The sequence below is a fragment of the Microtus ochrogaster genome, unplaced genomic scaffold (assembly GCF_000317375.1).
Source record: "Microtus ochrogaster isolate Prairie Vole_2 unplaced genomic scaffold, MicOch1.0 UNK4, whole genome shotgun sequence".
NCBI lineage: Eukaryota > Metazoa > Chordata > Mammalia > Rodentia > Cricetidae > Microtus > Microtus ochrogaster.
The window spans coordinates 17440102-17455805 of NW_004949102.1; the positions used below are offsets into that span (position 1 = coordinate 17440102).

The 15704-nt window shown below is 44.9% G+C and overlaps 1 protein-coding gene across 1 annotated transcript in view; it reads right to left on the reverse strand.

Annotated features, from left to right (window-relative positions):
- The window catches only part of Kiaa1147 (KIAA1147 ortholog), a 33060-nt gene that overhangs the window by 15202 nt on the left and 2154 nt on the right, over positions 1–15704 (reverse strand). The window contains exons 2-4 of the mRNA XM_005365866.2: positions 5057–5156; positions 4013–4171; positions 342–495 (exon numbers count right to left, since the gene is read on the reverse strand). Coding sequence (XP_005365923.1) covers positions 342–495; positions 4013–4171; positions 5057–5156 — 413 coding nt within the window. The remainder of the gene's footprint in view (positions 1–341; positions 496–4012; positions 4172–5056; positions 5157–15704) is intronic.

Genomic DNA, 15704 nt, shown 5'->3' on the forward strand with positions numbered 1-15704 from the left:
CTAAGAAATACCTTGTCTGTTCATCAAACTCTTCATCTTTAGTTCGAATGTTTGGCTAGATTAATAGCAGAAGCAACTGACACAATCAAAAGCATCCTGCATCCCAGGAGATCGCCCCTTGTGACCCAGTGTATGTGGATTTGTGCTATGATTATAGAAGGCTCCAGACGCCCTATTGCTTAAGGCAATTTGCCTTCTGTTTTCAATGAACCCAAACGCTTACATTTAACCCAGTTCTACCAAAAGCACTATTCTGCACGAAGCTGAGGCATAACTTCCTTATCATTTAAAAACTAATCTACCATGACTATCCCCAGATATGAGAGAATGACCAGCCTCACCTTCATCTCGGGGTACATGTAGCGGTGGATGGAAGGCAGCCAGTAGACGGGTGGCAGGCTGCCACCCCTTCCGGGGCCGGCATGGAGCACCCCTTTCTTGTCTTCATAGAATGCGGCCAGATGAGAATAGTGTCCCGGCATCTCCAGCTGGTGTCTGTGGAGCACACACACGCACAGTGAGCTGAGCGGCGCTGCCCAGCACAACTGTGACTCTCCACCCAGCGGGCTAAAGGCCCAGACATACTCCGGAGGTCAGCACCTGGACGCTCCTTTCAAGTCATCTTTGTGAAAAATGCACACAGGGGCCTGAAACTCCCCAATGGCACCATGTAAAATGTTCAGAACGGACAGGCAGGGCCAAGTGTTGATTTTCTTAAGCAAGCTATGCTGCTGGTCACCTGTGCTTCTCCAAGCGCTGTTTATTGTGGGAAGAAAGAACCTGGAAGGCACACACGTCCTGCCTACAGCTGCTTTGCTTTGTGTAGAATGTGAGCATACTTGTGCTTGGTGCCGGTAGAAAGGAACAGGGAGAAGCTGAGCCCGTAGTGTCTCAGAGAAAGGAAAAGCTATGACTGAAGGCCACTGGGGGCTCACACTTTCACATCAAGTAATAATGTAAATGAATCAGAAACATACACACACACACACATATACACATACATACATACATACACACACACACATATATACACATACATACATACATACACACACATATATACACATACATACATACATACACATACACACACACATATATACACATACATACACACACACATATATACACATACATACACACACATATACATACACATACACACACACACATATATACACATACATACACACACATATACATACACACACACACACACACACACACACACACACACCCTGCACTCCCCTCTGACACACCCTGTGCTCAGGCCAAAAGTCTTGTTAGCTGATCAAGAAAATATCATTGAGGTCCTAGATCATTTGGACAACACAGAATCCTGCCTCCAAACCAAGGCATTATGATTAATGGAAATATTAGAAGCTGATTCTTGTTCCCTCCCCAGAGATATGCTGGAATCTCGGCCTTTACCTCAGTACCTTTATCTCAATACCTATATTGGCTTTATTGGGATGATTTGCACAGAGGCAATTAGGTTAAACCAAGGTATTTTTCAAGGAAACCCCAATTCAGTATGACTTAAAAGGGGGAAATTCATATACACTCACAGTCCTGGGGTAGCTATATGAGGATGAAGGTAGACACTGGGGATGCAGATGCCAAGCTACCCAGAGACCGCCAGCAAAGCACAGAGCTGGGGGAGACGCGGACCCAACAGCGGTAACACTGATGACTCCAGAGCTATGCGACAGTAAGTCTCTTTCTTCTAAGGCACCCCATTACAGATGCTGTTAGACTGTCCCAGCAAATTAACACAAGGATGAATAAAAAGTCCTCTCAACCCTGGTTTATTTTCCAGCGACCACTGAACAATTAAAAAGAAGCTTCGGGGAGAAAAAGGAGCATCACCGATGACAGCTGAACGACACTGATTACAAACAGGCAGTCCCTGCTCCTCCCGTCCACCAACCAGCCATCTACCTATGCCGCGCGTAGTAACTCAAGCTGCTCAGTGCAGAAACAAAGTCTAGTTAACCTACACAGAAGTTACTGTCCCATCTAGACCTGACTCCTCTTTCCTTGTGTCTTTAGCAAAGTCTCGTCTCTGTTCTAGTCTTCCTGAATCAGCAAGGGAAAACGATGGGGAAGCCTCCAGTGTGCCCACATGAGAGCTCCTATACTGCTGAATGAGAAGGGAAAATACAAACATGGCACATGCTTTCTCTTGTGTGATCTATATCTGTAATCCTGCGAACGGATCAATTTTAAAAGACATGTGGAACTAACAGTGGTAATAGGGCTGTTGGGTGGATATGGTAACTGAGGAAAGTCTACAGTATGACCCTGGCAGAGACTTCTTCCTTTAGCATACGGAGCCTCCACATTTTAGATGACTTCACCCTTTCGGGAACGACATGTCCTCAGACTTCCTACAGCTGGGTTTGGCCAGCAGCCAACAACTAACTAGCCTACGGAATGTGCACAGAAGTGATGTGTTCAAGTTGAGATTTTTGCATCAGTCTCTCTGCTTCCTGGTTGAAATGTCACAGGATAGCAATGAGTCACTTTCCACCATCGCGCTAGAAGACAGGTGAGACAAAGGACTGCGTTCCAGGCGCCATCCACGCTGAGACTCTTCTCTCCATTGGTCTGGGAAAGCTGTGCTAGAAAGGTGGGCTTCTGACTTGTCTGAACAGCTATATGTTGGGGTCTCTTCTTTGTTACAGTAACTTAGCTTCTATTTTAGCTAAAGCAGAAGTTGGTACCCAGAAAATGAGTTGCTATAGAATCAAAAACCATTGGCTAAAGAGCTGAAGAAGAGAGTGATTTTTTTTTTTAAATTGCTGTTCAGGAAAGCTGATTTAGATCTCGTGAGGCTGGGAAAACCAACTTCTTTGTACTGAAAAGCACTTTAGAGTCTTGCTCACTCCAAAGTACTTGGGCAGATGCGGGGAAGGGCAGGGGGAAGAGACAGACTCTAAGGATAAAATGTGAGATACAGGGAGTTACCATGAAAATGAAAGAAAGAAGGACGGACTAGCTTAGATCCCATCCACTGAAACCATGACCCAGGGGAGCTGCAGAGGTGGCTCAGTGGTTAAGAGCAACAGCTGTGCAATCATGAGGACTGCACTTTATAAGCCATTAACCATATAAAAAGCCTGGATCCTATACGACACCAAATTAAACAGCCAGTCTGGGCTACGAATCAGGATTCTAACTCAAAATGAGTAAATGAATGAATGAGTAAAAAATGCATAAAATGAAATAGTTTATAGTATCTATGCTAAGTACACACAAACACACTATACATACACACACTAATATATGTTGTATGTGTGACAAATAAGGTCTTGCTATATTGCTAGTAATGTAAACTGAAAGCCTTTATTTCCTGGGCCACTCTGCCCACTTGTCAAGAATATTTTATCAAAGCACAAATATACATATAAGAAAAGAGATTAAAATTTTAATGGTGCTTCCAAGAGTAGACTAGAGATAACATTCTCCAGCATTGTTTGATGTCAATTAGGTTATCTGCATTATGCAATATATATATATGTGTGTGTGTGTGTGTTTGTGTGTGTGTATATATGTATATATAGAGAGAAAGTAACTAATAATTTTTCTTCTGCTGCTATATATTCTTTTATTACTCCAAATATTAAGTGATTTGACATAAAACACTTTATATTTATATTCTACCTGCCTACCTGGGAAAATGGTAAGTATAGCAGCTGAGTATAAACAAAGATCACGTTCATGTCTGATTAAAACAATGTCATTAAAATTGATGAGAGTATTAATAAAAACTGAAAGCAAGTATCTTCCCCAGCTTTCATTTTAGGATAAAGAATTATTTTATAATAATTTGCTGTAAGAAAGAAAGGAGCATCAACTGAGGCTTGGCCCAGGGCCACAGATGCTATAGGAAAGACACCTGTGGTCCTGGGCCCCAGCCTCCGCGTCCAGGGACTCAATGCACAGGCACCAGCTTGCTGATCCTAGTGTTTCCCACAACATATAAAAGCCACGTACAGAAGCCACTTACCGAACCTGGTTCTCCAGGAAGTGCATATAGCGGTAGAGCAGGGTATAGGATGGAGAGAGGATACCCACAGACTTCATCCGCGCGCCACGCTCCAGCTCGCTCTCCACGGGCATGTTGGCAAAGCAGGCCAGGCCAAAGAAGGGCCCCTTTCGAAAATAGCTGAAATAGACCAAATATGTACTGTGGCTCCAGCTTAGGAAAAGGACATACTTTCTGCTTTTCTCCTTTGTAATGCAATCTTGGTGCAAACAGCTACGTTCAGAGCTCCAAATAACAAAGTTTGGCCATAAAAGAAGTCATTCAGTCTCCCAGAGAGCAGTCAAGGCTCTAAGACTCTAGAACTTGCCATCCCAGAGTCAAGGGTTAAAGATAGCAGGTGGTCTCTACAGGCGTGCCGCTCAAATGCTCACAATCACAGACCCTGGTATCCTCTCTGGCACAAATAACAGCTTCAAGGGGAAAACCAGGACCAACATTGACCTCCAGGCTCCTTTGGAACGCAGTCTGTTTTCTCAGAACAAACCCTGACGCACTCAGTTCCTTAGCTTCTGACAGCTCCAGTGAGGCCGACGCTTTACTTCCTTCCCTTTATACACTTGGATCAGCCATGGTTCCAGTCCAATGCAAATAATTAAAGCTACAAATTATCCTTAAAGCATATCCATTGGCTTCTCACAAAATTCACAATGTGCCATTTGCACAGCACTAAAAACTGGCCCGCTTAAAGCTAGTACTCCAAGTTTATCACACAGATGTCTTAGGTTAACCCACACTAAACTGAAACTCCTCTCTTACACTGAAACCAAAAACCTCCACAAGGGCCACATAATCATGCAGTAATAGCAGAACCTCTACTGTAGGTGCTGTCGGCTTGGGAGCGTCAGGACCCGTTGCAAGCTTGAGAGCTGGAACCCTACTTGCTGGGAAACCAGATAAACACAGAATACACACATACACTGCCTGAAGACACCTCGTGATAACATGCTCTGGGGAGCGTGGGAGAGGAGGGGTCAAGCCGAGCAAGATGGGTTCAGAAGTACTCACATGAAATCAGACTGAACTTTATGGGACCCACTGGCCATAGACTTGAACTCGACACCTTCAAGGTCAATGTCTTGTGGTAAGCACCATTCTACCATGTTTCCTGCAGAAACAGGGGGGTCAGGTTAAAACAAACAAAAATCACTCCATGAAAGAGCGCAGCGCAGCGCACACTGCCTCTCGGAAATGCGCTGTTTGACCAGACAGGTCCAGAACCAGGAGGCTCATCTCATCCATGTCCTGATGAATTACACCAGGGGGCCAGGAGGGGACAATGGAGGGACCCCATCTTCTCCTTAAAGTCAGTATCCTTTGAGTGACTCCTGTGGCTGTGCCACTCCCAAACCTTCCTCTTACGGCTCTAAGTACAGGGAGATTTTACTTATTTAACTTTATGCTCCCATTTCTCCATCCGATATTCTTACCTTGATCTTTTGAGATAATGTTTTTAATCTTACAATCTATAGCCAGTAATATCTGACTGCAACCCGAAAAAACCCTCAATTCTCACTGACCACCTTGTGATGTTTGCTAATTCCTCAAAACGCCTCTCTTTCTCCCGATTTCCCTGATAAGATACAATTCTGGATCTTTTCCTACTTCTCTGAGCAGTGTAGCATATACCACCTCCTTCTCATTTCTTCCCAGATGTGATCTTCAAGATCAACTATCAAGTCTTCACTTCAGGAATTTTGGGGCTCTGTGACTCATAACTAATTTCTGGGTTTCTACTAAGCTAGGTGTTGGGAACATGAAGAAGGCATAATCCCTGACCACAAAGAGATGAGAGTCTAATGGTTAAAAGGTGACAGAGAAAAGGACCAGCAGTTACAGCTCCATTGGACGATTGCTATGACAGAAGGCAGGAAGGTAGAATCCAGCAACAATCATCCTCCAAAAGAGGGAATATGAACACTGCACAATCAACCATGTAAGCTACAGGCAGAGAGAACAACGTAGAATCATCTGTCCTGTTTTTGCATATTCAAAACTTCCCAAAGTCAAAGAATAAGTAACTTGTAAGATTTCATTTTTGAGCAAACTGATTAGCATTTCAAGTCCAAGTTTTCTAGGCTTTAAAAACACCATCAACTATCTTAGCCACCACCATTTCAGATAATTGTTTGGATCATCAGAGAACACAATCTAGTTGCAAGCCACTGCAGACAGCACAGGGGATCACCCAGTCCCACACTCAATAGCCCAAGGCACTTTCAAATAATATATTTTGGAGAAAAGAATCACAATTATATCCAACTAATGAATTTACTGAGAACAAAAAAAGCATGAAAAGAAGGGAATTAAAATTCCATAAAACAGAAAAAGGTTAAAATGACATTCTGTTAATTGGGTTAAAGACAAAAAAACATGTTCATAGGGAGTGTTTGTTTGAGAGTAAAGGTAAGTTTCCTAAGCATCAAGCTTCCCCATATCCCTGTATTCTCTCCCTTATTATGCACGAACATCCATCTAAAACCTAAGGGACCTAACCTAGGGTCTTGTGCATATCAGACACAGCTGAGCTACATCCCTAGGCTCTACCCCACTCTTTATGGGGTTCACCTAATAAAAGTTTATTTTCCTCAACCCATAACTACTTATAACTTGAGGAAACTTAACTTAAACTTTGTACTGAAGCCTAGTATTAAGTATAAATTACACAACACATTAAGTTTTCCCAAAGAGAGCATTCCTGCTCAGGCAGCAAAGGAAGGTCAAGTGGCATTAAGAACGTTACATCCGCATCAGAGCACCCCTGGAGAGCCTTCCATCCACATCCATCCTCTTACAGGTAACTACGGCTCTGAATCAGCTTGGCCCTTTTCAAATTTTATAAAAGCAACCAGTATGTCTTTTGCTCATTTTTTGTTCACCTATGGTGATAAGAATGATGTGTCCACATATCGTTTCTATCATTTGGGCGTGGCACTTTATCTACTAAACTATGATGCCCAGTTAGGTTAGTGCCCATTGAAAGCTATGGCAGCTAGCAAGACTGGAACAATTCTATCGCTGCCATGTGGAAAGTGCCTGCACTGGCTTCTGAAGGCTCTTACCTGAGCAGGCTGAACTACGTGGCTCAGACTTCCACTAAACCTGTTTCCAGTTGACAGCTGAAGGTGGATGTCATGGACACACTGGAAGGTTGGTGCTGGGGCATCGAGCTGTCTACCTGCAGGGCTGCTCATCCTCACCTCCTAAGGTGGGAACAGCAGCCAGGCCTGCTGATGCTACAAGATACCTGAGCTTGGAAGGTAGGTATGTTTTCTGTTCCACAAACAACATCAACTTCTATTTCTTTAAGATTTATTTATTTGTTGTATAAGTGGTCTAACTGCATTAGATGCTATATGCCACAATCCGGCATTATAGATGATTGTGAGCCACCATATGGTTGGGATCCGGCATTATAGATGGTTGTGAGCCACAATATGGCTGGGAATTGAACCCCGGGTCCTCTGTAAGGGCAGTCAGTGCTCTTAACTGCTGAGCCATCTCTCCAGTCCCAGATATCAACTTCTCTTATAGGATACCCACATCACCAACACTGGCCAAGCATGGTGGCCCACACCTTTAATCTTAGCACTTGGCAGGCAGATCTCTGAGTATAAGGTTAAATTCCAGGCCAGTCAGGGCTACATAGTGAGAGCAGTAACAGGCTGAGCTAGGTCCCCATCCACTCCCATGAGTCCTATCTGCCTCCTTCTTCCCAAGATCACTGTCCTCCTTCACGTCCATGTCATCAGACACTAAACTCCATGCAGACAGCAGCCTTTCACAGACTGGCAAATTCGCCCCCACATTACATAAGATCTAGTCCCTGTGGCAATCCTTCTATACATGACGTAGCTGCTCTTTTTCTGTCTGAGTCTCGGCTGACACAATTCCCACACACCCCTGTTGTTTCACTGAGGAACCTTTGGGAATCCCAAAGCTTAATGTGAACATGTTTTCTCAAAGAAAAATAAAGTATGGTGTGAAACACTTTTATGGCCAGATTTCTTAAGTTGAACAAAGACCACCATGTATTTATTATTATTATTATTATTATTATAGACCTTCACTGAGCAAAAAGATCGATAGTGTTTAATGTTTTCCAAAATCACTGACAATACATCTGGGCTTTATTTGCTGTTGTCTGTTGGGTGGGATTTTGATACAGGGACTCACACTCTAGCTTAAACTGACCAGGAACTCGCTGTGTAGCCCATTCTCTTCTTCAGTCCAAGGACTAGAATTACAGGCATGAATCAATATGCCTTGCAAAAATTGCATTTTTATGGACCATTTTCAGGGACTAATTTTATTGAAAGTCCCTTCAGTGCTTTTAGGCATGCTGGTATAACAGGTACTGCAAGCTGCCCCTCCATATCCATTCTCAAACCCTGCTTTTTTTAGCTCGGTACAAGGACTCCCAATGAAGACTGTTTCTCAGCCCTTCCTGCACATAGGTGTGGGATACAGACAGAAGTGAGACGCATAGCTTCCAAAATGTGCCCGAAAGGGAAGGAACATGCTGCCCTTTCCTCTATCATGCTTCCTAGCATGGGATGCGGGTGATGTCATGATATGAGGAACAACAAAGCTATAAACCGACATGAAACCAGGTCCCTGGGTGGCTCCATAGATCTGAGCTGATTCTTTAATCTTTGGCAAGCTAAGACATACGTGAAAAAGGAATGGATCCTATCTTGATTAGACCATAGCTATTGGATGCCCGGTATTCATGAGCAAGGCCATATTCGACTTAATACAGCTGCCCTAAAGAATAATGTCGCCATTCTTCAGCCTGGTTTTTCAAGGTCCTCTGCACTGCAGCTCTGTGCCTGGCCAAAGCAAGGAGGGGAGGAGGACATCCTGCCTGCGGCATCCTTTACTTTTAGAGGAAGGCAAGCCCTTCTGGGTTAGGAGCAAGGTATATCAGAAGCAGCTAAGTGGATCATGGACATAGCAGAGGTTCGGAACACCGCTCTGGGCAGAGCTCATTTCTGCTGATATGCTCCTTGAAGAAAAGAAAAACAAGCTGCAACTCTTATTGCTGCTCTAGACTATTATGCCTTAGATGCCTGTCTCTCTGCTAATCTGTAGACTCTGAAAGGCCAGAGAGGAGGACTTTGGTTTGATTTTTTTTTCACATCCCAACACAGCTCAGTGCCTAGGACAAGAGAAGAAGGGCAATAAAACCAAAACAAATGGAACAATACAGCTTTATTAGGAACAAGCATGTCTTTTAAACAGCTAATTGATGAATCAGTGGTAATTACCCTGGGATGGAAATGACATTGTGGTCATACAGGAAAACCGCCTTACTCTGAGGAAGCGCATTCTTAATTATTTAGAAGTGAGATATAAACATCACTGCAACTTATTTTCAAATAGTTCAGGCTGGGGCGGGGGTAATATTTAAATCCACATGAAATCAATGCCATTTACAATGCCTGCTAAATCTGGGTCAGTGCTGATTAGGGAACAATTTGAACACAACGAATTTCTTATTTTCTATTACAGAGTCAATGCAATCCCAATTTTTAAAAAGGAGCCCAGTTAGTCACTTAATAAATAATGAGAAATTAATTCTAAAGTTCTGGGCAGGCGAGATGGCCCAGTGGGTAAAGGTGCGTGAACAGAACCTCTGAAACTAGGAACAAAAGCCAGGCTTACTTACCTGTTTCTGTCAGGTATCTTACAGCAGAGGGACAAGTAACTACTAACTCCAGCCACGAGAAACACCAGACAATGCAGAAGACTCAAGCCACGGAGAAATGAGCAATGCTCTTCCTTCTTCCACCTCTGTCTGTGCTGGGAACCATCACCACCCACTAGTATTACAACTTTCCATCCGAGCTCAGGTAGCCCTTGTCCTATTTCACAGTCCCCCTGCTCAGCCCTCCCACACTCGCCTCCTTAGGCACACTGCAGGCCTCCCTGAGAGCGTCACACCCTTATGCAGTATTTATGTATTTCCTACCCACCTCATATACTGGAGACTCTACTATCCTTACTAGGTTCTTCCTCCTCCCTCCCCTTTCTCTGTGTCTCTGATGTTTCTGAGGGCTGTGCCCACCTCTCACTTTTCTCATGAAATTGATTTGCACGGCATGATATTTCCTAGCAGAGGTTTCTGGAACACATTATTTCATGTTATAGTGGAACTGACTGTATAAGGATGAAGCCAATATGACAAAAATGTCAACAGATGGAGACTCGACATGAAGGATGCGCAAGTTCTTTCAGATTTTTCCTGAGGCTTAACCAATCTGACTACAAATCAGGGAAACAAATGAAATGGTAGAAATTCATATATATATATATACACACACATATATATATGTCTGTGTCTATCTTTCTATTATCTATCTATCTATACAAAAAGGATCTATTATCTATCTATCTATCTACTTACCTATACATAAAGGACTTTGCAAAACCACCAATTAAGAGAAGGGACCATACCTAACTATTATGATCTGAGGTAATTTTTCTATTAAAAAAAAAAAGTATTCTGAATTAGAGACCAACCTCTACCTGGAATTTGTAGAAGTATAAAGAAAAATGATTTTACAAAAATGGAAATCCTTAAGGGAAAATATTTAATGCCAGAAAAGCTTTACACAGAGTCCTCCCTACCTATTCCAGGCTCAGACTTTATATTGTGCTCTCAGTTTCGCCAAACATCCTCACTCTATCAACAAAAACATAGTCTGGCAGCGTGGAAGAATTCAATGGAGTGATCTTATAAAAGAGCGTCATCACTGACACAGGCCTTTCCCTTCCAGCCTGGCTTCCTTCCAGCTCTGTATCCTCCCAGCTGTGGGCCTATATCACAGGCACCTATAGGTCCTCCCTAGCCTTTCCCACAAAGACAGCTTAGGGGGAGGATTTCACAAGGTCACCAAAGGAACAAATGGGGTGGTCTGAACTGTGTACATTCAGCCAGTCTGGCTGTTCAGTAAATACTGGTGGGGCCTAACTTGGCAACACAGTGTCCGGTGCTGAGCTCATGCAAAGGCAAACATACTCCTATTCATGGGAACCAGGATGAACAAATAATTGGGCTAGCAGCTTTGGTGTATCTAGGGGAAGGTAATAGGGCTGTGGATGTACACATTGGTATAAACTCTGCCATCCCATTGCTCCTAAGGTCAGCCTAGGGGCTCTGTGGGAGGCTTTAGGAACTCTTGAGGTAGACAAGTCATAGGCTGTTGCAGGCTAGGGATAGAGCACTTACTTAGTCTTTGTGAAACCCTGGGTTCAATTCCAGGTACAATAGAACAAACGAAGCTCATGATACAGGTTGTCCCCTCTATACAGGGCTGTGTCTATCTCCCAAATATTCTGCTTAAATGTGAAATAACCTTACCCCTACGTACTGGATGTCACAGTCCACACAGTACGGTACACATCCTCCTAAAAACTGGCTTGCAAGCTGACAAAGCTCACCTCAAAATATTTAAAGTGGAGAAAACAACAATCTCTACTCCACTCTCTTCTAAGTTAGAAATCAGGCTCTTCCCTCTATTGGGGGCTCCAGCCAAGCTCTTCCCTCTATTGGGGGGCTCCAGCCAAGCTCTTCTCTCTATTGGGGGCTCCAGCCAAGCACTTCCTGTTGAGGTTTCCTGGACAGGACAGTAAGCAGCATCTTCCAACTCCGTTAGGCCTAAGGGCAGGGGTGCTGTATAACATCCCCTGAGACTTGTACACTGGCTTTGATCTCTTCCCTCAGCTATTTCCCATCAGTACTTACTTCTGTGCTCTGGCCTCAGCTAGGAGGTAAAATCGGAATTCTGTCTCAGAAATTCATGACGGAGCCAGATATAGTGGCTCATATCTGTAATCCCAGCACTCAAGAGGCCAGGGTAGGAGTCTGAGGCCAGTCTGGGCTATATGGTGAATTTAAGGTCATCCTGGGTTAGATTGACAGATCTTGCCTCAAAGTAACAAAAAGACAATAATAAAGGCAAGAAGCAGGAGCACTGTTGGTCCCAACAACAGATTACTTATATATAATCACTTTTTAACAAGCCACTGAATCCTAGAGACAGAAAAAACTGCAGAGTGTTTGACCCAGCTTCTGTCTAGTCCGTATCAGCTTCTGTCTAGTCCGTATCAGCTTCTGTCTAGTCCGTATCAGCTGCCTTTGGGTCTTATGTCTTTTGATGTAATCTCACACTGCCTTAGACGAGAACACAACCAAAACAAGAGGCAGAGACAGAATGGAGAGTTCTGAATCAGGGAGAAGTTAATCCTGGCAATCTTGAGGCAGCCATATGTCAGCCTACAGCTGAATTCCAATGCACTAATTTTACCCAGGGGAAAAAAAAACTCGTGACAGGCCACTCTCACTCTGGTGTACTTCACAGCTCTGGGTGTCTATTTCTCTCTTGTGTAGACTCTTCGGGAGGATCAAAGGTGTGCTCCTTGAACCCCACAGTACAGCCCCAGAGACCCCAGCAGGCATACAGTAAGTGGTGGGCATTGTAACCACCTCCCTTCCTTTTCTCTCTGTGGGTCCTCAAGAGAAGAAACTAAATTCACAACAGATGGTTACAACTTTCAGGCTGGAAACCACAAAGCAGGTGAATCACCAACAGCTCAGGAAAACGCCTGCCAACGTGGCATTAATCAATAACCACAACGGTATTCCAATCAACCACTGACAGGTGGTGGAAAACACGGAGGAAGGACAGTGACAGAGTTAGCCCTCCTCTGCCACTTTCCTGTTGCCTATCAGGGTCAATTTCCCCCTTCCCACACCATGAGTGCCACTCTGAGGACTACTGTCCACTCCCACAGCTTGCTTTCCACCGGCCCCTCCCACGTCTGCAAGGAGTCAGGTGAGCTGGGCAGCACTCCAAGTCACGACTGACTTGGGCACCAGACCTAGCTCTAATATCATAATTCCTTTCCACCTGCTCTTCTTGTAGTTCCATGACAGGACAAAGTTTAAGATGAGAACAAGTGTGCGTAGATTTTTTTTCTTAAAAGAAAAAATAGGTTGTTATGTAGCCCCGAGTAGTCTTGAACTGTGAATTTTGGTCATGCACCACCACACCTGGCTGTACATATGGCTGATTGCAAATGTCCCCATTTGACAGATGTGCAGCAGTATTTGGATAAAGGAAGAGGTGTTTGCGTAATGTGGGCAGCGGCTGGAGGCTAAGAGAGAACAGGTGATTCATCTGTAATCAGGAAGGAAAAGCTCGCCAGGTGATATGCCCTGCAACCATCTCTCTGCCCTTCTGAACCACCCCAAGGCGAACACACACAGCCCTGGAAATGCCCCCAAAATAAGAGCAGTGCACAGTGACTCTTGTAAAGAAATGGTCTGAAGTAGCTAGATTCATAGGACCCCAGCCAGGAACTGAGAGGTTAAAACTGCATTGACCTTTACTACCCTGGGGCAGCAGTTCCTGCCACCAGCAGGGGGCATCCCAAGGGTGGGGTTATTTTTTCCTTAACCAAGCAGAAAAAAGGAAATTTTACTAGAAACCCTAGAAACCAATGTAAAATCTGGGCCTAAGTCGTCACAGAACTGAACACAACGAAGAAAGCAATATTCTGGCAGCGAACCTCTTCTAACCAGCATGCCAAGTTATCATCTGGGACTGGTTTCAATAGCAGCTTTGTGGCCCAGATGGCCAGCACTGCCACCCAACAGCTAGTTCCCAACTTCACATAAAGCCTCTGTGTGTCTCTGTGCAAGTCTTACCTTGAACCTGAAGCCCTGGATCTTCGTGTCATTTGGAGGTCAGACAACCCTAAGTTTCAAGCCATGAGCCAGGAGCCCAGAAGAAACCACTTCCCTCTGATTATTCTGCCGGATGCCCTAAGCTCTCCCAAGCTTCTGCTTAAAAGTGCAAACAATTTACTCTCCTCCTTCCACTCCTCAGAGAACCGGAGAACTGGAGGACCGCTCATCCCGGTACTGACACCAGCACCCCTATTCCAGCCGGAATTCACTCTCCTCCTTCCACTCCTCGGAGGACCGGAGGACGGCTCATCCCCGTCCTGACACCAGCACCCCTATTCCAGCCGGAATCCACTTTTCCCTCATAGGCTTTTCAGGATGGTTAGTCCTAATTGTCAACCTCACTAGTTTCCCAATCACCTCAGACACATACCCTGGTGTGTCTGACAGGGTGTTGACCGAGCAGGGAAGCCTCACTCTGAATGTGGGCAGCATCGTCCATGAGCGGGAGTCCTGGGCTGAACAAAGAAGGAAAGCGGGGAGAAAGCAAGCGGGGAGGCAGCATTCACCTTTCTCCGCTTCCTGCTCATGTGCTATCACCCACCACGGCACAATCGTGCCGCTGTGACTTTCCTACCATGGTGAACTGTGTCTCCTCAAACCACCACACTCGCGCCGCTGAGCCAAACCCTTGCTTCCTTAAGTTGCTCGGCAGATATTTTGTAATAGAAACTACAAAAGTAACCAGTTCCCCCCTTACAGCCACCGCCAGACAGACAAACCACAGCTACGGAGTCTCTCCTCCTCCCATTCCTTCATTCCTTCTCCATACACCCCAACGTGTGTGTGTGTGTGTCTGCCTGTCTGTCTGTCTGCCTTTACACACTGACTTGTACATACGCCAAAAGTAACCCGTATTGGGTGAGAGGGTACATGAACAGTCCACTGTCTGGACAGTGGTTGGGTGGATTAGGTCCTAAAAATGAAACCTGAGGACGGAGACAGGAAAGACATGGGGAAGTGATAAGATCAGAGCAAGACATGAGACAGAACCTTCACACCTGTGAACTTGATGAGACCCACTCTGATCTGGGCACAGCAGAAGTATCTACTTGACTACTTCTGGTAACACAGGCTGGGGAACTTGCCTGGGTGCCCAATATTAATTAGGAACATAAGGCAGATGGGGCTTCGGAGAGCAGACGAGATCCTGGGTTAAAACAGAGACACAATTCTAACCGCAGTGATGGCTCGAGCTTGCAGGACAGAGTGGATTTCACCACCTCTTTACACTGTCCTTCCTCAACCACCATCCACACAGGCCCGCGTGCTCTCCATCCACACGGGCCCGCCCACTCTCCATCCACACGGGCCCGCCCAATGTGCTCTTTCCGTCATCCTGGTGCTGAAGTTAGTGACCCAGGACTTCTCAGCAGCCTTCATCCATTCCTCTGCTACTTCTAAAAGATGTGCTATGCAACTTTATTTTACACAAGAACTACCAGCAGATTTCCCAGGATGAGAGGAGTCATTTACAGGGTGGGAGGATTAGAGGAAAGGAGATGGATAGGAAACAGCTGCTTTCTCCCCACTACTAAACCAAGTTAATGACGCCCACCCAGGTGCACACCTTCCTCTCCCCAGATCCCTAGGGTTGTGATGAGGCAAAGTGAGGGGGCAGAGGGTCAGGCAGCTAGAAAGATATCTGATTAAGAGTCAAGTAGATACTGGCTAGTTCATCCCCAAATCTGGAACCATCCTTAGTGCCTTTCCTCAAGAATAAACTAAGTATAAATAATCAGCAAATTACAGAGCAGTTAGAATTAAACCAAACAGGATTATAGTAAAACGCCTGCACACGTGGCAGGGTGAGTGACAGCTGTCTTTTCACATTAACCTTAGTCTGAAAACTCTCTCTAACACACACACACACACACACACACACACACACACACACACACA